Below are 21967 nucleotides of genomic sequence, written 5' to 3' on the forward strand. Positions count from 1 at the left end.
TTCCTTCTTTATGTTTCTGAACCACTGTCGAAACGCTTCTGGTACCAATGGGTAAGCACTCAAAATAGCCATTTGACAGCTGTATAATCTCTTGACCCCTCATCTACAGCACTGCAAATACCTCAGTAGCTCTGCCTGCCAGCTTAGTCTGATCTAGCATTACCCAAAGGTTCTCTGGCCACTCCTTCTGCCAAACAAATTTTTCAAATGAAATAAAAAAAGGCTTCGACATCTTTCTCATCAAATTGTGGCAACGTTTTAACATATTTGTATATATCAAAACCTTCTCCTTTCATCTTCATCCTGACTCATTCACAATTTCTATAGTTCAAGTTCTTCCTCTCTCTCTTTCTTCTCTCTCTTTCTTTTTGCCCAGCCAAGAACCTTCTCTCCCTTTCTTTATCTTCTAACACCATTTGTCTCAATTGCAATTTAAGTTTCTCTAACTCTGCAGCACTCATCTGTTTCTCTGATGCACTAAAATGCTTGATCAACTCCGTTAAAATTTCAGCTCTCCTTTTGTCCCTGATTAAATCCAATTCTAACTTGTTTGTTAATTCTAAAAGTATATCCTTCCTCTGACTTTCTAAACTTTCTTGGCAAATTTGGGAAGTGTCTTCAAACCCCAGAACCTCTTTAGCAATGTTAAGAGCTATTTACTTCACTTTTAATTTAAATAACCACAAATAATTGAAATTAGAGAGTCATAGAGATGTACAGCATGGAAACAGACCCTTCGGTCCAGCCCGTCCATGCCGACTAGACATCCCAACCCAATCTAATCCCACCTGCCAGCACCCGGCCCATATCCCTCCAAACCCTTCCTATTCAAATACCCATCCAAATGCCTTTTAAATGTTGCAATTGTACCAGCCTCCACCACATCCTCTGGCAGCTCATTCCATACACGTACCACCCTCTGCGTGAAAAAGTTGCCCCTTAGGTCTCTTTTATATCTTTCCCCTCTCACCCTAAACCTATGCCCTCTAGTTCTGGACTCCCCGACCCCAGGGAAAATACTTTGTGTATTTATCCTATCCATGCCCCTCATAATTTTGTAAACCTCTATAAAGTCACCCCTCAAACTCCGCGCTCCAGGGAAAACAGCCTCAGCCTGTTCAGCCTCTCTCGATAGCTCAAATCCTCCAACCCTGGCAACATCCTTGTAAATCTTTTCTGAACCCTTTCAAGTTTCACAACATCTTTCCAATAGGAAGGAGACCAGAATTGCACGCAATGTAAATGATAAAAAGTAGAGGGCCCAGCACCGATCCTTGTGGCACTCCACTGGTCACAGGCCTCCAGTCTGAAAAACAACCCTCTACCACCACCCTCTGTCTTCTACCTTTGAGCCAGTTCTGTATCCAAATGGATACTTCTCCCTGTATTCCATGAGATCTAACCTTGCTAATCAGTTTCCCATGGGGACCCTTGTCGAACGCCTTACTAAAGTCCATATAGATCACATCTACTGCTCTGCCCTCATCAATCTTCTTTGTTACTTCTTCAAAAAACTCAATCAAGTTTGTGAGACATGATATCCCATGCACAAAGCCATGTTGACTATCTCGAATCAGTCCTTGCCTTTCCAAATACATGTACATCCTGTCCCTCAGGATTCCCTCCAACAACTTGCCCACCACCGAGGTCAGGCTCACCGGTCTATAGTTCCCTGGCTTGTCTTTACCGCCCTTCTTAAACAGTGGCACCACGTTTGCCAACTCCAGTCTTCCGGCAACTCACCTGTGACTATCAATGATTCAAATATCTCAGCAAGAGGCCCAGCAATCACTTCTCTAGCTTCCCACAGAGTTCTTGATCAGGTCCTGGGGATTTATCCACTTTTAACCATTTTAAGACATCCAGCACTTCCTCCTCTGTAATCTGGACATTTTGCAAGATGTCACCATTTATTTCCCTGCAGTCTGTATCTTCCATATCCTTTTCCACAGTAAATACTGATGCAAAGTATTCATTTAGTATCTCCCCCATTTTCTGTGGCTCCACACAAAGGCTGCCTTGCTGATCTTTGAGGGGCCCTTAAACAAATTTTCTTACCTAAGCTTTTTTTCGAGGTCTAGGACACAAATCAATAAGTGTTTAAATCTGCGGGGATTTTTCATACCCCAAGTTTGTTCAAATCTGTCCAAATCCCTGACTGGATCTGTCTAAACCCCTCCAAATCTCAGACCCGAGCCCTTGAACTGTTATGACATGGCGATGAACCCCTCTGTTAATTAAACCAAACACCCAGAAAAGCTCACCTCGCCTCATAAGATGTTAAAATATATGTGACAGAGAACTCCCAAATTAGACTATTTAAAGAAAATGATATCAATTTATTTTTTAACTCTAAACGTGAACATTAAACAACAACTATTCACAACTCAAAGCTACCCCCACTTTCTCTTAACTGCTTACCATCTGCCTCTAACTCTATAACAATATGCTGTTCCAATAAGACACTTATTAAAATTACATCAACTTAATTTCAAAACCACAAGTCATTATCTTTTTCTGTCATTATCATCTTCACTCTTCCAGCTGCTGATTTCCCTGAGTCATCTTCTTTCTTTTTTACTGCGAGTATGTTTCATATAAAAAGGTACCTTTGACAGAGAGTCTAATGTCTTTGAGAGCAAGTTGTTGGATGGGCAATTAGCTCTCTGGCTCTACGGCAGTTGCTCTCTGACCAATTTTTAAAATGTCCACATGTTTATACACTATCTCCCCAACATCAGATTGTCTCATTGATTTGATGTTGGCGAAACAAAAAAAATTCAAACTCGATTAGGTTTTAGTATCTTGGGGCATAATTTAAACCGATTGGTTAAATTAGAATTGTTGTCAAAACAGCAACCAAACTCAGGTATCCATTTCACAGCCAAATGTTACATATTTTCAATATTCCGGTACACACTGGGACTGTCATCTAGTTGTATGCACAGGTGCTTGTAAGCTCTCAGTTCAGAACAAGTGCTGGCAAATGGGACTAGATTAGGTTAGGATATGTGGTTGGCATGGACGTGTTGGACCGAAGGGTCTGTTTCTGTGTTGTACATCTCTATGACTCTAAATACAAGTCCTAACTTCCAGTACAGACCTCAAGGTGCATACATGGACAGAAAGCAAGCTAATGTTTCAAGTCTAGATGACTCTTCACATCACATCAGCTCTGATGAAGGATCATCTAGACTTGAAACATTAGCTTGCTCTCTCTCCATGGATGATATCTGACCCACTGTGACCTCCAGTATTTTTTGTTGTCAGTACAGATTCCAGCATTTGCAGTCATTCGGTCCTACAGACCTCAGAGACACCTACACAAGGATCTGCTTTCATACATTTCTTTCTTGCCTTGCTATGAGTTGATGAATATTCCAGGGAAAAATATATTTTCTCTAATTTGCATAACTGTTTACTTATCATTTTAAATAGCGATAAAATGTATATCCTTAAATTGCAGCTTTTCTCATTATGTGGCTCTTGGTCAGAAATCACACGAGACCAGGTTATAGTCCAACAGGTTTATTTGAAATGACAAGCTTTTGGAGCATAGCCCCTTCATCAGGTGAAGTGAGTGGGAAGCACACAGAACACAGAATTTAGGGGCAGAGAGATCAAAAGATCATACAAATGGTATGAGTGGAGTGTTGAATAATAAGACTGCAGGTGGCCAAGAATGTTAGATGGTGTGAGTAAAGTGTCAACAGCTGGATAACCACCAAAGGGATGACCTATGATACAATTAAATGAGGCAGAGAGATAATTACAAAAACTTAAAAATAAGGTGGTGCTGGAGACAAACCAAATGACTGGAATAACAGGGAACACAAACAGAAGCCACTGGAAAAGCCCAGCAGGTCTGGCAGCATGTGAAGAAAAACCAGAGGAAGGGTCAGCGGACCTGAACCCCCCCCCCCCCCCCAGCAACCCCTGCCCTTGCTCCTGATTTACAGCATCTGCAGTTGTTTCTGAGTTACAGTATGCTGCTGGGTGTGTGGCAGAAGCTCTCCATTTCGCAAGGCAGAGTGGCAGGAATGTTACAGAGAAGGCAGTAGGACCTGGCCAGAATTTCCTGCCGAGTTTGGAGATAGATGTATTGGTGAATTGGAGACAGTAAGGACTGCAGATGCTGGAAGCCAGTGAGGCAGGCAAAGCACAGCAGGTCAGACAGCATCCGAGGCACAGGAATGTCAATGTTTTGGCTTGAAACGTTGACTTTCCTGCTCCTAGGATGCTGTCTGACCTGCTGTGTTTTGCCAGCTTCATATCTATTGACATGATGTCTTGGTGGTTTGCTAACTGGCAAGATTTAATAAACAGATGATGGTTAGTGGAGACAATAGCATAGTGGTATTGTCACTGGATTAAACCCAAGGCTTATGTGCTGGAGAAAGCATATGAAATCTGACATGGTGGATGATGAAATTTGAATTCAAGTAAAAAAATGTCCTTCAGGAAAGTAAAGCTGCAGTCCAAATCCAGTCTGGCCTATACCTAATGTCAGACCCACAATAATGTGAGTTCACACTCAATTGCCCTCTGAGATGGCTCAGCAAGCCACACAGTTGCATCAAAGTCTAAAGCAAGAAATGAAACCAGACAGACCACCAGACATGACGGAGACACTGGAAAGCATAACAACAGACTCAACCTTATTGACCCTGCTGATGAATATTTGAGGACTTTTGCCAAAATTGGGAGAGCTGGGGCAAGGCCAGTCAAGCAGCAGTTTGACATTGTCACACCTTGGAATGGGGCCGAATGATAACGTCCCAGATTCCACTGTCGCTATCTCCGGCTATGTCCAATTCTGTTGACATTGTATGCCTTGCTCTGTCTAAGCACCCTATGATCTTTATGTCTTGTTTGCTATAATCTGCCTGTACTGCTCACAGAACAAAACTTTTCATTGTACCTAGGTACATGTGAAGACAACAAATCAACTCAAATCAATAGACCCAGCAAAGGTTTCAGCACAGTGGTATACAGTCAGGAGAGAATTGCCCTGGGAATCCTCCACACTGAACCTAGAAGTCACATGCATCAGGTCATGTGGGCAAAGAAACCTCCTTACCATCTGCTGTGCCCATCAGCTGATGCATCCGCATTGAACACCACTTGGAAGAAAGACTGAGGGTGGCAAGGATGCACAATGTACCCTTGAATTCAATGTCCGATGTTGAAACTCTTAGCTCTAACATTCTAATTGGCAGGTACACAGTTTCAACTTAAAAAAAGGGAAGTTGGAAAGAGGGAATAGGAACTAAAAGTCAATTAGCATGGAACAGAAACCATGAAGTACAGAACATAAAATGAAATGAGACCTGATTCTAGTTCAGTTTGGGGAAATTAATAAAATAATGAATCTGAGGGAGGTGCAGGATAAATTGGATTGAAGACATGGACAAAACGTTGGTGAAAGTTGTACCAGTTTGAATGTTAACATTAATATTGCCAAAGGAATTTCACCATGACTTCATGAATTTATTATTTGTACAGTGGGAAGAGAATATATTGGCCTAAACATGATTTCACTAAACTATTTTTATTCCTATAATCCATTAACCTTTGAAAGCTAAACTTGACATTCCTTATTCCTTGCTTTATCTTGCCTGCTCAGCACCCAGGCTGTACTGGAACAGTTCATCCACTTCACCCACAATTTCCACCCCAGCCTCAAATTCACTTGGTCCATCTCGGACACCTCCATCCCCTTTCTTGACCTCACCATTTCCATCTCTGGCAACAGTGTCCAAACGGACGTTTACCACAAATCCACAGACTCCCATAACTACCTGTACTATACATCCTCCCACCCAGTATCCTGCAAGAACTCCATCCTGTTCTCCCCAATTCTGCTGCCTCCCCCGCATCTGCTTGGATGAGGAGACATTCCACTCCCAAGCATCCCAGATGTCTACCTATTTTGAACAATGTGCTTTTCCTCCCTCTGTCATCCAGACAGCTCTCCACTGCACCACCTCCATTCCCTGTTCCACTGTTCTAAACCCCATCCCTCCAAATGCAATAAAAACAGAGTCCCACTTGTCCTCACCTGCAACTCCACCAGTCTCTGCGTTCAACACATCATCCTTAGACACTACCACTAACTCCAAATAGACCCCACCACCAAGAACATCTTCCCCTCCCCACCCTTCTCTGCCTTCTGCAAGGACCCTTCCCTTCGACAGTCCTTGGTCCACCAACCCCTCCCAACCTCCCAGGTATCTTCCCCTGCAACCGGAAAAGATGCAAAATGTGCCGAACACTACCCCTCCAACCTCCATCCAGAGCCCTAAACAGTCCTTCTAGGTGAGACAGAGGTTCACCTGCCTCTCTTCCAAACTACTTTACTGCATCAGGTGCTTCCAATATGGTCTTCTCTACATTGGCGAGACTGAACATAAATTTAGGGAATGGTTTACCGAGCCTCGCAGCCGGGCCTGCAAGGGCTGACTGGATCTCCCAGTCACTGGCCATTTTAATTCCTCTTCCCACTCCCTTTCCAACATGACCATCCTCGGCCTCCTCCATTGCTACAACGAACCAAACTGCAAATTGGAGGTGAAAATGTGTTGCTGGAAAAGCGCAGCAGGTCAGGCAGCATCCAAGGAGCAGGAGAATCGACGTTTCGGGCATGAGTCCTTCTTCAGGAAAGGGCTCATTCCTGAAGAAGGGCTCATGTCTGAAATGTCAATTCTCCTGCTCCTTGGATGCTGCCTGACCTGCTGCGCTTTTCCAGCAACACTTTTTCAGCTCTGATCTCCAGCATCTGCAGTCCTCACTTTCCACTGCAAATTGGAGGAACAACACCTCATCTTCCGCCTGGGCAACTACAGCTCCCTGGACTCAACATTGAGTTCTCCAATTTCAAATAACCTCCCTTCCCATTCCCCGACTCCCTTCCAAGCCCCTCCCCCTCCCTTCTTCCTCTCCCAACCACCAACTGGATACATTTCTCCCATTGACCAACCAAGTCATACCCTCTACCTGTCTTCACCTTTCCCCACTTCACCACTGCCCCCATCACCTCTTTTATCTGTAACTCCCCCTACACCCACCCCCAGTCCTGAAGAAAGATTGCACCCAAAATGTTGACTTCTCTACCTCCTGATGCTGCCTGGCTTGCTGTGTTCTTCCAGCCTCCTGCCTGTCTACATCTGCAGGACCTTTGTCTCTAACCAGTGTTTTCAACTTCAGTGAAGGTCTTCATTCATGACCATAGCCCTTTACTCAACAAAATAGAGGGATAATGTTGGAGGAGAAGTCCCAACTCCAAGGGAACACTAGCTTACCTAGATTCACTATTATTTCTTGGGAACCGAATGGAAGAACATACACTGGGGCTGTGTTGTGTAAGGCCTTGAATAGTCAAAACACCAGCTGGAGATGAATTCAATAAGTAGCGTGATGATGTTCAAGGTGACCTTTGACACAACTAAATGCCTGGCTGCAACATGCTTTCATTTCCAGGAAGATCAGATCACGTTATTTTTCCTTGGAAAATGCTATTTCTGAAAGCACAAGCTTCCTCCTCATCTACAAATACTGATTGTCACATATTCTTCCAATCAGGTATCATCCATGATAGAACAATTTTCATTTGCATTCATCTTCTATTTTCTTTTCCTTTAAAGAAATGTTTCTTCCAGTTTAATTTGCTGTTAGAAAGAGATGAAAACCTGTAGTTATGAGCCAAAACTTGGAATACTTGAGCAATTTCCATTGGAACAGAAGCTGCTGATGTATGTAATTAGATGCTTTTAAAAAGACAAAGGGCTTTGACAAGACAAGAGAGAAGGGAGTGTTATCTAATCATGAAGTAAGTGATGACGGGCCATTGATTGAAACTGGCAGTAGGAAGGTAAGATAAGAGATTAGTAGCTATTTCTTTCCTCAGAGTTACTGCCCTTTGGAATGCTTCGCTATGGGATTTGTTGAGGCAAGCAGCTTTTCCATCTTTTAAAAAATAAAACAAGCACCTACATAAATATTTACAGGAATGGAAGAGATGAGGCATTGAGAATAAATTTGTATTTCCCGAGGGGATAAAATGACTTGAGAAAAGGGCCAATGACTTCCTTCTATTATGCAACAGTGTGAGATTCCTAGCCAAAATTCTCCGAGCGCTCGGGCTTCAGCAGCAGTGAGCATCTAAGATCAAAGCCAGGATTGTTTCTGCTGATGGAACATGTCGAGTAGCTCAGGCTAACTCCATTCTTTTTCTGTGTCTCTTCCCCTCTTCTCTCCTCTCTTCTCATTTTTTGTTTGGAAACAGCTGGCCTCTTTGGCAGTTTTCCCCCACCCATCACTCCTGGATATTTCCATACAGATTGAGAAATAAAAACTTGCAAGTTTAACGGCCTTCATTGGCAGATTTCATCTCTCCTTCGAGGTTCAGCCCACACAGAGATTTGCACTTCACTATTTCATTACTACATCAGCACACAACCGGATTCATTCAAGTTACAGAATGTGATGCAATTGCACTGCAGCCTTAATCCAGTTAGAAAAAGATATCGTCAGGTCACTTGACCTTTTCTCTATCTTATAGAAGGCAGTGTTTGCTGACAGTGACAATGGTGGGCAACTGTACATTCATACTTATTCAGGGACATGCAAGTGCTTGGTTCCAAACACTATATGTCATCACATAGGCTTTACATGTAACATCGTGAGCAAATGCAGGGCTGTGCATGCGTGTAGAGCTGAGGTTCAAAGGTGGAGAGAGGGGATGTGAGCCCAAGGCTGGCTTCCCAGGTGGAGGAGGAAAGAGTGAATAGGACAAAGGCAGGGTAGGGGGGAAGGGCAGGTGGGCAACAAACAGGGCCCAGGAGACCCACACCCTATCTGTCTCCCTTCTTCTGCACTTCCCCTGGTTCTGTCCTGTGTCCTGATGCAGTTCCACCCTGCCCCTTATCTCTCTCTCCCCTCTTCCTACCCTGCTCCTGATCTCTCTCTCTCCCCCCCTCCCACCCTGCTCCTGATCTCTCTCTCTCCCCTCCACTTACCCTGCTCCTGATCTCTCTATCTCCCCTCCTCCTACCCTGCTCCTGATCTCTCTCTCCTCCTCCTACCCTGCTCCTGATCTCTCTCCCCTCCTCCTACCCTGCTCCTGATCTCTCTCTCCTCCTCCTACCCTGCTCCTGATCTCTCTCCCCTCCTCCTACCCTGCTCCTGATCTCTCTCTCCTCCTCCTACCCTGCTCCTGATCTCTCTCCCCTCCTCCTACCCTGCTCCTGATCTCTCTCTCCTCCTCCTACCCTGCTCCTGATCTCTCTCCCCTCCTCCTACCCTGCTCCTGATCTCTCTCTCCTCCTCCTACCCTGCTCCTGATCTCTCTCCCCTCCTCCTACCCTGCTCCTGATCTCTCTCTCCTCCTCCTACCCTGCTCCTGATCTCTCTCCCCTCCTCCTACCCTGCTCCTGATCTCTCTCTCCTCCTCCTACCCTGCTCCTGATCTCTCTCCCCTCCTCCTACCCTGCTCCTGATCTCTCTCTCCTCCTCCTACCCTGCTCCTGATCTCTCTCCCCTCCTCCTACCCTGCTCCTGATCTCTCTCTCCTCCTCCTACCCTGCTCCTGATCTCTCTCCCCTCCTCCTACCCTGCTCCTGATCTCTCTCCCCTCCTCCTACCCTGCTCCTGATCTCTCTCCCACCCTGCTCCTGATCTCTCTTTCCCCTCCTCCTACCCTGCTCCTGATCTCTCTCTCCCCTCCTCCTACCCTGCTCCTGATCTCTCTCTCCCCTCCTCCAACCCTGCCCTTATTCTCTCTCTCTCTCTCTCTCTCCCCCTCCCCTCCTCCCATCATGCCCCAATCTCTCTCTCCCCACTCTGGCCACATCCCCCCAGGGTAACCTGCGAACATGTGATTTAAAGTAGCTCATAGCACACACGCTGGTGTCAGCAAACACAGCCACTAGAGAAAAAAACCATAGAAAAATTCTCTCTCTCCCCACTCTGGCCACATCCCCCCAGGGTAACCTGCGAACATGTGATTTAAAGTAGCTCATAGCACACACGCTGGTGTCAGCAAACACAGCCACTAGAGAAAAAAACCATAGAAAAATCAATCCCCTTATATCCTTTCTGTTTAAAGCTATCGCAGAGAATCTTGTCATGGAATTGTTTTATCCTGATGTGTATGTACAAAGCAAATTTACAAGCCAGTCCTGATGCCCACACGTATTCTCTGGTAGGTTTCAGCCATAAAAACGTTGCTCAATAATTCAACGCAAATATAACTAATTAGATTCAGAGTTGTACAGGACGGAAACAAACCCTTTAGTTCACTCATCCATGCCAAACTGACCTCATCCCATTTGCCAGCATTTGGTCATATCCTTCTAACTCCTTCCTATTTATGTACTGATATAGATATCTTTTCAATGTTGTCATTACACCAGCCTTCACCACCTTCTCTGGCTGTCCATTCCATACACACTACCCTTTGTGTGAAAAGGTTACCCCTTAGATCCTTTTTAATCTTTCCCCTCTCTCCTTAAATCTATGCCCTCTAGTTTTAGACTTGTCTACCCTGGGAAAAAGACCTTGGCTATTCACCCTATCCATGCCCTCATGATTTTATAAAGCTCTATAAGACCACTCCTCAGCCTCCGACCTCCAGGATAAAAAGCCCCAGCCCATTCGGCTTCTCCCTATAACTCAAACCATCCAGTCCTGGCAACATCCTTGTAAATCTTTCTGAACCCTTTCAAGTTTATCAACATCCTGCTTATAGCAGGTAGACCAGAATTGAACACAGTATTATAAAAGTGACCTCACCAATGTCTTGTACAGCTGCACCGTGATGTCCCAAATCTTGTACTCTGCACAGGTCAATGAAGTCAAGCGTACCAAATGCCTTCTTCACCGCCCTGTCTCCCTGTGAGACCACTTTCAAGGAACTATGCACCCGCACCCCTAGGTCTCTTTGTTCGGCAGCACTCCCCAGGACCTTACCATTAAGTGTATAAGTCCTGCCCTGGTTTGCCTTTCCAAAATGTAACATCTTAGACTTATCTAAATCGAAACCTAAATTTGTCACTCCTCAGCCCATTGGTTCACCTGATCATGATCCTCTTGTACTCTAGGGTAACCTTCTTCACTGTCCAATTTTGGTGTCATCTGCAAACTTACTGACATACTTCCTATGATTCACATCCAAATCATTTTTTCTTCAGTTCTGTTTCACAGTTTCCACACTTTAATACAGACCGGTGAAACTCATTAATTATTTCTTGTTTCAGATGACTGTGCATCCAGGCTTCAGTTCTCGATGGATCCACATTCAGGGGTGGGGTTGTTTGAGGGGGAACTGTAACGGTCAGAGGATGTTTCTAAATAATGGAGTCAAATGAAGAGCTAACATTATTAATAAAGACTTGTAGCTTGTAAGGTCAATTCCTACTCTACTGAACTTTCAGATTTCAGATTGAGCAGCAGTAAAGGGCTGATCTCTGAAAATGAAATCTCCTCAGGCAGTGTCCCCAGTCTCAATTACTTCTGAGTGACTCCCATTAGAAACTCTCTCTGAGAGAGTGTTGGGTATTGATCATGCTTCTGATGCATTTTGTGATGGAATAGCATGTCAGGACCTACTGTCCCAATTTATGCGCCAGTTTGGAAGCAACAATTTTCAGAAGATGGGCTGACCATTTTCAAACAATTATGATTTTGTTCATTTCAGCGTAACAGTTTGGAATCCAGTTTTTGATCTAGCTGAGTTGTGATAGGTGACTGTGGAACCTCACCACTGTCTTCATACTAATCATTTCATTTCATCTTTTCCAGGTGACTACTGTCTTTTTGGACATGTACTTAGAAGTTTGGTATGTATCCTGACAAAGCTGAAGTTTTTAGTCCCAGTGGCTTTCATGATAGATCTCTGATCTCAGGCTGTAAGTGGGGCAAAAAGGCAACAGAGACTCTGAGGAAGCAACCAAAATGAACATTTCTGCTGTTTCTCCAGGGTTTCTGCTGAAATTACAGCAGGATATTAAGAAAACGGTATGGAAATTCCAGCTTGTGCTCAATGAAGGAGGCAAATCTTTTGAAAGGACAGGGAAGTATTTCAAGGTGCATTGAACTTGCTCTTTTAGACTGATTTCAATGCCTTGTATTTAACTTCTCTCTCGGTGAAATCACCTGTTGACATTCAGTGTGTAGGCTTGTGTGAGAAATGTAGGGTTGAGCATGTTAGTGAAGAATCAAAAGGCAATTTTGCAGACAAGGACTGTGTCCTTTGGAGAGGCAGCTGAGAAATTGGGCCATTACATCATATAATCGATTTCCTTGAGAGTGAATGTATGTGTAGTTATGGGGTGGAGATGGATAGAGTTAAACAAGGTAGTTGGATTTAATTCAGTTGTAAGCTTGAAGTCTTACATTTCGTCTTCATTTTAAGATTTCCTATGTCTGACGAATAAGTATTCTTATGGAGACTGCCAATGAGGAACAGTTTTGCATGAGATGAGAGATGTGGTGGATGGGTGGATGTTAGGAAACAGAGTTTTTGGGAGGGCAGTGAGAAGATGAGGCAAATTAATAGATGGAGGAGATTGAGAAAGGCAGAAAGAAGTCAGAATATAGCAAGAGAGACTAGGAATTAAATAAGGGAATGAACTGGGGAAACTGGCTCTGGGGTGAGTAGGTAGGCGAGAGTGTGACTGTGAAACACCTGTGTGAGGGAGAGTGAAAGAGATACATTCCTCCATTTAAAAAGTAGGAGTTTGGGAAAAATCATCAAAATAGAAGATGCAAGGGATTAGTTTAGCAAAATGTTAACTGTCAGGTCCCAGATTTAGTTGATTAAATTTAAACAACTTCAAGGACAACAACAAATGAGTTGAGGAAAACAAACCTTGGAGCTGGAATTTTAAGTACCAGCTTTTGCTCCACTGTCATGACTTCAGCAGAAGAGGCTGTAACAGGAACTGCTGTGAGGGATCAGTCTCTCAGCTTCATGCCACAGTCAGCCTTTGACCAAATGATGTTGCTACACTGGGATGGTTACATAGGAAAACCCACAGCGAGAAGAATTGGTCAGGCCCAATTTAGACACAGGGATTGTGACAAGTAATTCAACTACTGCTACTCCTGCCAATAAAGGCAGCACTCCAACCTCGTGCAGCCTGATTTACAGGAAACCCTCAGCAAGGGGCAACTTCCCCCTAACTCTAGCCCACTGGCTGCAGTAGGTATTGGAAGTGCATAGAAAAGACCTTTGAAGCAAGAAGAAATGTCAAGATGTGCAACAGGTCAAAGAGCATACTCTGAGTTTGTCAGCTACAGCTTTCAAGGGCCTGGGGATACAGGAGATGAAAGCAGGAGAAAGGCTCTCTACCATCGAATCAGGAGACCCTCTGGAAAACCATTGTGAAGGCAATGGGAGCAGCTAATCCTTGCTGTTGAGGGTATCAGTTCTGTCCAATGGAGCTGGGTGTGGTACCAAAAGGAGTGCACTCAATGCACATGGTTGATCAATGCCTTGAGTGCACATACAAATGCCATAACCAAATAGTAGCCTTAAATACTGTTCTGTTTCCCATATTCCCTTCACCCACTTATCTTTGATCAGGTTTGACTCATACTTCACATTCTGAGTCTCAGTTTACCCTCAGTGTTGCTGTAAGCCACACACTCACAATTTGCACACACTGGCAGTTAGACAATGGCAGCAGGCAAATTGCCCAAACATTGGCTGGCATATTTCCCTCTCTCTTCTTAGACAAAAAGGTGCAAAGTAACAGGCTACAGTATATAACGGACAGAATACAGGCTTAGATACAAGTCCTCACTCCCTTGAAGAAGAAGATGCTCCCCCTCATTTGATGGCTTTGACTGAGGCTGGTACCAGGCTGAAGCCATTGAGGATGAATTAATTCACCTTCTTAGAGACTGCCCAATCTTCAAGTAATATTGAGCAGGTGAATTAGCAAGGAGCTTATGTCTATAATGTTACATCATGTCATAACATGTCGATGCCATTGTGCAGTCAGTGGTTCCCTGCAGCACTGGAAAGCCCACTGTGTTGCCACATGCACACTGTTTGTTCTGTCTGACCAGGGAGAAGCAGCCAATGTACTTCCCTCTCCTGGCCTATCACTTTCCCTCTACCACATCAGATAGAAAACCCAGGACTGAAAGGCTATGAAAGGCTGAAAGGCTATGAAAAAATTCATGCCATGATTAGCTTCACAGCCACTGGTAAAGTTGCTGCTCAATAAGAGAAATGCTTTGTGAAGACTCTGAGTGGATATAATCTCTTGCTGACAGCCCTTTTCCACCAACCCCTCCACTGCCACTCCCTCTGGGAGCAGCTTGTCCTAGTATCTGTGTTGCTGCTGCTCAGTCTCCCTGCCTTAATGCTGATAAGGGTGTGGGTGGTCAGCGCAGTTCTAATAACTGGGAATAAATGTGCTTGATCAGAAACCTTGAAGAACCCAAGACTTCACCATTTGACACCACTTGTTCTTGACTTTATTTATTTTTAAGTAACAGTAGGAAATGCACAGCAGTTCTACAAGCCCTGACAAATATCAACTAACCTGAAAGTAGTTGTGGTCCTTCCTGCTGCTTGAAGCATATTCCATTTAAAATACTTTGGCTGGAGTATCAAGGTTGAAAATGACACTGCTATAGTCAAATCAGTGTTCCACACTAACTGCAGCTGGCTGAATGGCTAGTTAGTGATACAGAATAATGCCAACAGCGCAGGTTCAATTCTCGCACCAGCTGAGGTCACCATGAAAGTCCTTCTCAACGTCTCCCCTTGCCTGAAGTGTAGTGACTCTCAGGTTAAACTACCACCAGTTAGTTATCTCTCTCTAATGAGAGAAAAGCCCTCTAGTCATCTGGGATTATGATGACTTAAATTTACTTCCTTACATGCTAAGTGGTATTACCAACTCTTACTCTGCAGGGCTGCATTCAGCACTGCTGCCTCACAGCACCAAGGACCCGGGTTCAATTTCAGCCTCAGGTGACTGTCTGTGTGGAGTTTGCACATTCTCCCTGTGTCTGAATGGGTTTCCTCTGGGTGCTTTGGTTTCCTCCCACAATCCAAAGATGTGTAGGCTAGGTGAATTATCCATGCTAAATTGCCCACTGTGTTCAGGGATGTGTAGGTTAGGTGCATTAGTCAGGGGTAAATAAAGGACAATAGGGTCGGGGAATGGGTCCGGTGGGTTACTCTTCAGAGGGTCACTGTACACTTGTTGGCTGAAGGGCCTGTTTCCACACTGTAGGGATCCTATGATGATGATTCTATATCTCTGGTGCATCCTTCTGATCTTATCAAAACAATAACATCTGGTGCAAGCTGCTCTTGACACTTGTATGCATTGTGAGAAAGTCAAGCAGAAAAGAAAACTCTTGCGAAAAATCTACCTCTCATATTGCTGTGCTGAGTGGGAACAGGAATATATTTCCAACCAAAAACCAAAAAAAAATCCTCTTTTGCAGCTTTAGAAATGCACTCAAATATGATTTTTTTTTCTTAAATCAAATGCATATTCCAAATAGCCCTAAATTTGATAGTTTTGTGTGAGCAGGCAACATGACATTATTGAACCAAGTCTTGCTGCTTAGCTGCTTTATACATCTACATTTTTTGAAATACTATACACAGTCTACAAACTGAGTTCTCGTTCACATTCATATGGATAATTTTAAAAGCAGCATTGGCTATTTTCAATGCATTTTCTTGGTCATTCTGTTTTGGAGAAAATTAATTGTTTTCTTATTAAAACTTAACATTTCATATGACATCCTTGGGTGTGTATCGAATTGGAAAGTTTTGATGTTGATAAGTTTCCTAATCTAAATTTTGCATTGCTGGGGACATTTTAAAAATTTTGTGTTTTTTTTGTGTTTGATCAAAGTCCATCATTTTAATACTGCTGGTAAAATCTCACTGCATTTGCAAAAGAGCATTCAATATATGACTTTATGTTATTATTTATTCATGCACTGTGGGTGTCACTCGCTCATTTACTGTCCATTCCTATTTGCCTTTGAGAAGGTGCTACCTTCTTGAATCACTGATGTCCCTTAATTGTACCTGTAGTATTGTTCGTAAGAGATTTCCAGGATTTTGACCAAATGATAGCCTATGAATGATGATATTGTTCCACATTCAGATGATGTGTGGCTTACAAGGAAACTTTCAAGTAATTGTGTTCCAGTGTATCTGCTGCCCTTGTCCTTCTAGATGGCAGAGGTCAAGGGTTTGGAAGGTGCTATTGAAGGTGGCAGGGTGAGTTTTGCATCTTGCTGCCATTGTGTATCAGTAATAGAGGGAGCAAATGTTGAAAATGTTCAATGAGATGCTGCTCAATCAGGCTGCTTTGCCCTGGATGGTGTTGAGCTTCATGAATGCAGTCATCTAAGCAAGTTTTCCATTGAACTTTAGATGGTAGATAGGTTTTGGGAATCAGAAAATGAATTACTCACTGCAGGATTGTTAGACCCACTTTTGTAGCCACTGTATTTATATCGCCGGTCCATTTTGATTCCTGATCTATGACAACCCTCAGGATGTTGATTGTGGGAATAAAATGAAAATGCAGTTGAGTACAAGAATGATGATTAGATTTTTTCCTATGGGAAATGGCCTTGCACTTGTATGATGCAAGGTATTTGTCACTTACCAACCCAAGTCTGAATGTTGTGCAGGTCTTGCTGCATTCGGACATGGGCTGCTTCAGTATCTGAGGAGTTGTAACTGGTTCTGAACTTGGCACAATCACCACAAAGATCCCCATTTCTTACCTTATGACAGAGAAAAGATGAAGACAAAGCAGCTGATCACGGTTAGATCAAAGATACTACCTTGAGGAATTCCTGGAGTTGCAACTATCTTTGTTTGTGCTAGGAATGACTCTGACCAGTGGAGAGTTTTTCCAATTGTCTATGACTGCAGTTTTGTTGGAATTTCTTAATGCCACATTCAGTCAAAAGTTGCCTTGATGTGTCAAGGACATTTAACCTCCTTTTTTCTCTCAGGTTCTGGTCTTTTGTCCACATTTGAGGTCCTGATGGAACCAAAGCTTAGTGTCAGTGAGCAGGTTATTGTTGAATAAGTGCCATTCTTCTATTGCCTTACTGATGATTGTGAGTAGACTGATAGGGCATTAAGTGGTTGGATTGGTTTTGCTCTTTTTAGTGGCCAGAATACTGAGCGATTTTCCATTTTATTGAGTAGATGTAGGTGTTGTAACTGTGCTGGAATAGTTCGACTCCAGACATGGATAGTTCTGGAATAAGTCTTCAGTACCATTGCTGGGATATTGTCAAGACCCGCAGTACATATTATCTTTAGTCCTTTCTTGACATCATGTGATGTTAATGGAATTGGCTGAAGGCTGGCATCTGTAATGCTGGGGCCCTCAGGATGAGAACACGATGGATCATCTGCTTGGCGCTTTTGGCTAAAGATTAATACAAGTGCTGCAGTTTTGTCTTTTGTGCTGCTGTTGTCGGTCCTTAACACGTTAGCGTCAAAACTTCTGAAAAACTCAATTTCTGTCCCATGAGTTGAATTAACCATCTGGTGGTCATTCCTCAATTGCATTTTAATGTCTGTATTTTTTTTTCACATTTTGAACATCATGATGCCTGACATTGAGCCAGTGCTGGCACTATGCAAATCTTGAAGAGGCTCCATGGAGATGTGTGATCATTAGTGAGCCCCTGATTCCTTCTTCAAGCCCTGCAGGGGAATTGAGTGCTCAGTGTGCACTTTTGAAACTTCTTTTATATTTGAGAAAAGATTTAAAAATCTTTGTTATCAGTGATGTTAAGCTAACTGCCTCTTGTTTTAAATATTGGAATAATGTGGGCTACTTCGCCATTCCGCCAGCACTTCCCCTTCTGTATTGATGTCATTACCACTGTCCTTAGCTTCCTTCAGTGAACAGAAGTACAAACCATCAAGAATTAGGGATTTAGCCCCCATGCAGATTGTTCACTTTATCAATCATTTTTCATCTTTCTATTTTAAATCCCTTGATATCCATTTTGATCCTCAACATCATACCTGCCTTTTTAGACTTCTTGTAAAAACTGAAGCAGAGTTCAATAGTTCAACATTTCAGTCATTTCATTGCAGTTACCTGGAGTCTCCCTCACAGTTGTCTTAGTTTCCCTTTTGTTTCTTATGTGCCCGTGGAATGCTTTCCATCTCTTTTCACCTCATTAATTGTTTTTCAAATCTCATCTGCCTTTTCAGAATTAGTTATTTTCCCCACTAATGTGTGCTTTCAACAATGGGTATGTGATTATTACTGTAGCTGGCCATTTACCAATGAGTAACCTGATACAGTGATCACTTGGTCATCAGTGCTATGCTTTGATGATGTGGATGTTGGTGTGTTTTGCTTTTAGAATGTTGTTATGCTTTCAGGATATCAAGATAAGTTAGCATTTTTAACAGTTGTCTAGGAATTCATTTCTTCTCACAAAATTAGGTGTTTTTGAAAATGCCTTAAAATGAGACTGCTGTTGGAGTCAGTTGAGCCTCCAGTAGTATCTAAAGACAAAGTAACAAGAAGTGAGGAATGAGATTGCTGCATCTCTGGATCCTCACTCTCCACGGGAGTAGGACTGGCTGATTGGAGAGAGGCGAGTGTTGTTCCTCTGTTCAAGAAAGGGAATAAGGAAATCCCTGGGAATTACAGACCAGTCAGTCTTACATCTGTGGTAAGCAAGGTACTGGAAACGATCCTGAGAGATAGGATTTATGACTATTTGGAAAAACATGGCTTGATTAAAGATAGTCAGCATTACTTTGTGAGAGCTGATCATGCCGCACAAGCCTAATTGAGTTCTTTGAGGTTGTGACAAGACAAGTTGATGAAGGTCAAGCAGTGGATGTGATGTATATGGATTTCAGTAAGGCATTTGATAAGGTTCCCCACAGTAGGCTCATTCAGAAAATTAGGAGGTATGGGAAAAAGGGAAATTTGGCTGTCTGGATACAGAATTGGCTGGCTGAAAGTAGACAGTGGATGGAAAGTATTCCACCTGGAGGTCGGTGATCAGTGATGTCCTACAGGGATCTGATCTTGGGCCTCTGCTCTTTGTAGTTTTCATAAATGATTTGGATGAAGAAGGAAAAGGGTGGGTTAGTATGTTTCCTGATGACACAAGGGTCAGTGGTGTTGTAGATAGTGTCGAGGGCTGTTGCAGGCTACAACATAAGTGGCAGATAGCGTTCAACCTGGGTAAATGCAAAATGATTCACTTTGGAAGGTCAATTTGAATGCTGAATACAGGGTTAAAGTTAGGATTCTTGGCAGTGTGGAGGAACAGCAGATCATGTACATAGATCCCTTAAAGTTGCCACCCAAGTTGATAGAGTTGTTCAGAAGATATATGGTGCTTTGGCTTTCATTAACGGGGGATTGATTTTAAGAACCGCGAGGTTTTGCTGCAGCTCTATCAAACCCTGGTTAGACCACACTTGGAATATTGTGTCCAGATCTGGTTGTCTCATTATAAGAAGGATGTAGATGCTTTAGAGAGGGTGCAGAGGAGATTTACCAGAATGCTGCCTGGATTGGAGGGCTTGTCTTATGAAGAGAGTTTGAGTGAGCTCGGGCTTTTCACACTGGAAAGAAAATGGAAGAGATGTGACTTGATAGAGGTATACAAGGTAATGAGAGGCATAAATAGAGTAGATAGCCAGAGACTTTTTCCCCAGGGCAGAAATGGCTGTCACAAGGGGTCATAATTTTAAGGTGATTGGAGGAAGGTATAGGGCAGATGTCAGAGGTAGGTTCTTTACGCAGAGAGTGGTGGTAGTAGAGTCAGAGACATTAGAGACATTTAAGTGATTGCTCGACAAGCACATAGACGGCAGTAGATTGAGGGATGTATAGGTTGATCTTAGATTAAGATAAATGTTCGGCACAACATTGTGGGTCGAAGGGCCTATACTGTGCTATACTGTTTTATGTTCTATGTAAACCATTCAAGTTCTCCCTTGTAGTTTTGATGGAATTTAAAAGCTGGTACTGCAACTTTTTCAATCTTCAGTGTCTTTTTGTAATCAATCTCATTGCAATCCCTTCATTTTGTTTCCAGTTCTTCAGCTGATCTGAGATTCAGTATGGCACTGTGCAATGAGGAGAAGTCATTCAGACAGATGAGAAGAGAAAAAGCCATGCAAGGAATTAAGAAGCTCTTAGGTCCAACAAATTCCATGAATGCACCGCAATCAATACGGGAGGTAAAGTCTCAGGATGTGATGGAATCTGTTTATTTCTGGAGAATGTGACCACATTAATGGCATCTAGGCTGGCAATTGGCATTCATTATTATCGAATCACTGGGCTGTAAAGGAGCAGAAGGAGGCCATTCAGCCCATCCTGCTTGCACCAATTCTGTTACCTCATGCCAATGTATCCCATACAATTTCTATTCAAATAACCATCCATTCTCCTCTTGAAAGCCTTAATTGAGCCTGCCTCCATCACATTTCCAAGCAATGCAGGCCATGCCTAACTACTCACTGTGCGAAATTGCTTTTGTTCTCACATTAACCCTACTTCACTTAAACATCACTTTAAAACTGTGCTCTTTTGTTGTTTTCTCTTTTAAAAGTGGGAACAGATTCTTCCTATCTACTCTCTCCAACCCGCTCTTGGCTTTGAAAACTCTATTGAAGCTGCTCTCTGCCTTCTCTCCATGAAGAACATGTCCCAACTTCTTCAATCCATCACCATGACTGAGGTTTCTCACTTCTGGGGCCTGTTCCTGTAAACCCCTTCCGCACTCTCTCCGATGCATTCACATCTTTCTCACAACTATACACAGTATTCCAAGTGAGGTCTAACAAGTGTCATGTAAACATTTAGTGTCATCTTCCTGCTCGTGCACTCCATGCCCTTATTAATAAAGCTAAGAACACTGTATGCTTTATTAACTGCACTCTCCACGTGCCCTGCCACTATCAATGATCTGTGCACATTTACACCCAAGTCCCTCTGCTCCTGAGCCTTCTTTAAGTTTGTACACTATACACTGTATTCTGTATTATATTCCAAAGTTCTTCTGACCAAACTGCATTCACGTTCATCTGCCACCTGTCCACCCATCCCCAACTTGTCAATGTCCTTTTGGAATTCCACACTACCCTCACAGTTTACAATGCTTTCAAGTTTTGTGTTGTCTGCAAACTTAGATATTATCCCCTGCTAACCAAGATCCAGATCAGGAAATGTAAGGGTCCCAACACCAACCCCCAGGGAGCTCCACTACAAACCTTCCTGCAGCCCAAAAAATATCCATTAACCATTACTGTCTGTTTCCTATCACTATGCCAATTTTGTATGCATGTTGCTACTGCCCCTTATATATCATGAGCTATAATTTTTCTCACAGGTCTGTTTTATGGATTAAAGCGTTGTGTTTATCAAACAGCTGATGGGATGGGTAGATTTTATTACCTGTCCAATTCTGTATTCCAGGTAACTTCACGTTATGTGGAGCCTGTCATTAGGCTCCTATCACAGGCTTCTGGTCAGTGAGATTTCTTAAAAGAAAGACTTTAATAAAGGCTTTAAGCCTTTTCAAAGTGAATCACAGCCAAATAACCACTTTTAAAGTCTAATCACTCTCAGACTGTGAACAAAACACATTTAAGTTGTTTTTTTTTTTAAAAAACACAAGTAGCTATTTTGCAGAACCACTTGAAATTTCACAGTGGCCATTATTCTGGAATGCTTATGAACACAGAAGAATGGACAAAAATCTCACACAAACACCAACAAAATAAATGATGAAGTGATGTTTCTCAGTCTCTTGGTCAAGGGATAAATATTGGTCAAGTTGCTGGGAAACTCGCCTCCCCTTCTTTGAACAGTGCTATTGGATCTTTGGTCCAGTTGGCAGAAAGGCCCTCTGTTTAGCGTTTCATCCACAGGCAATCCCTTTAACAGTGCTGTGTTCCTTCAAT

The 21967-nt window shown here is 43.1% G+C and overlaps 1 protein-coding gene across 3 annotated transcripts in view; it reads left to right on the top strand.

Annotated features, from left to right (window-relative positions):
• LOC122554454 (cytosolic phospholipase A2-like) overlaps window positions 1–21967 on the top strand; it is a 134492-nt gene that overhangs the window by 62911 nt on the left and 49614 nt on the right. For all 3 annotated transcript variants that reach the window (XM_043699514.1, XM_043699515.1, XM_043699513.1), the window contains 2 exons: window positions 11800–11837; window positions 20095–20239. In XM_043699514.1, coding sequence (XP_043555449.1) covers window positions 11800–11837; window positions 20095–20239 — 183 coding nt within the window. The remainder of the gene's footprint in view (window positions 1–11799; window positions 11838–20094; window positions 20240–21967) is intronic.

The sequence above is a fragment of the Chiloscyllium plagiosum genome, chromosome 11 (genome assembly GCF_004010195.1).
Source record: "Chiloscyllium plagiosum isolate BGI_BamShark_2017 chromosome 11, ASM401019v2, whole genome shotgun sequence".
Classification (NCBI taxonomy): Eukaryota; Metazoa; Chordata; class Chondrichthyes; order Orectolobiformes; family Hemiscylliidae; genus Chiloscyllium; species Chiloscyllium plagiosum.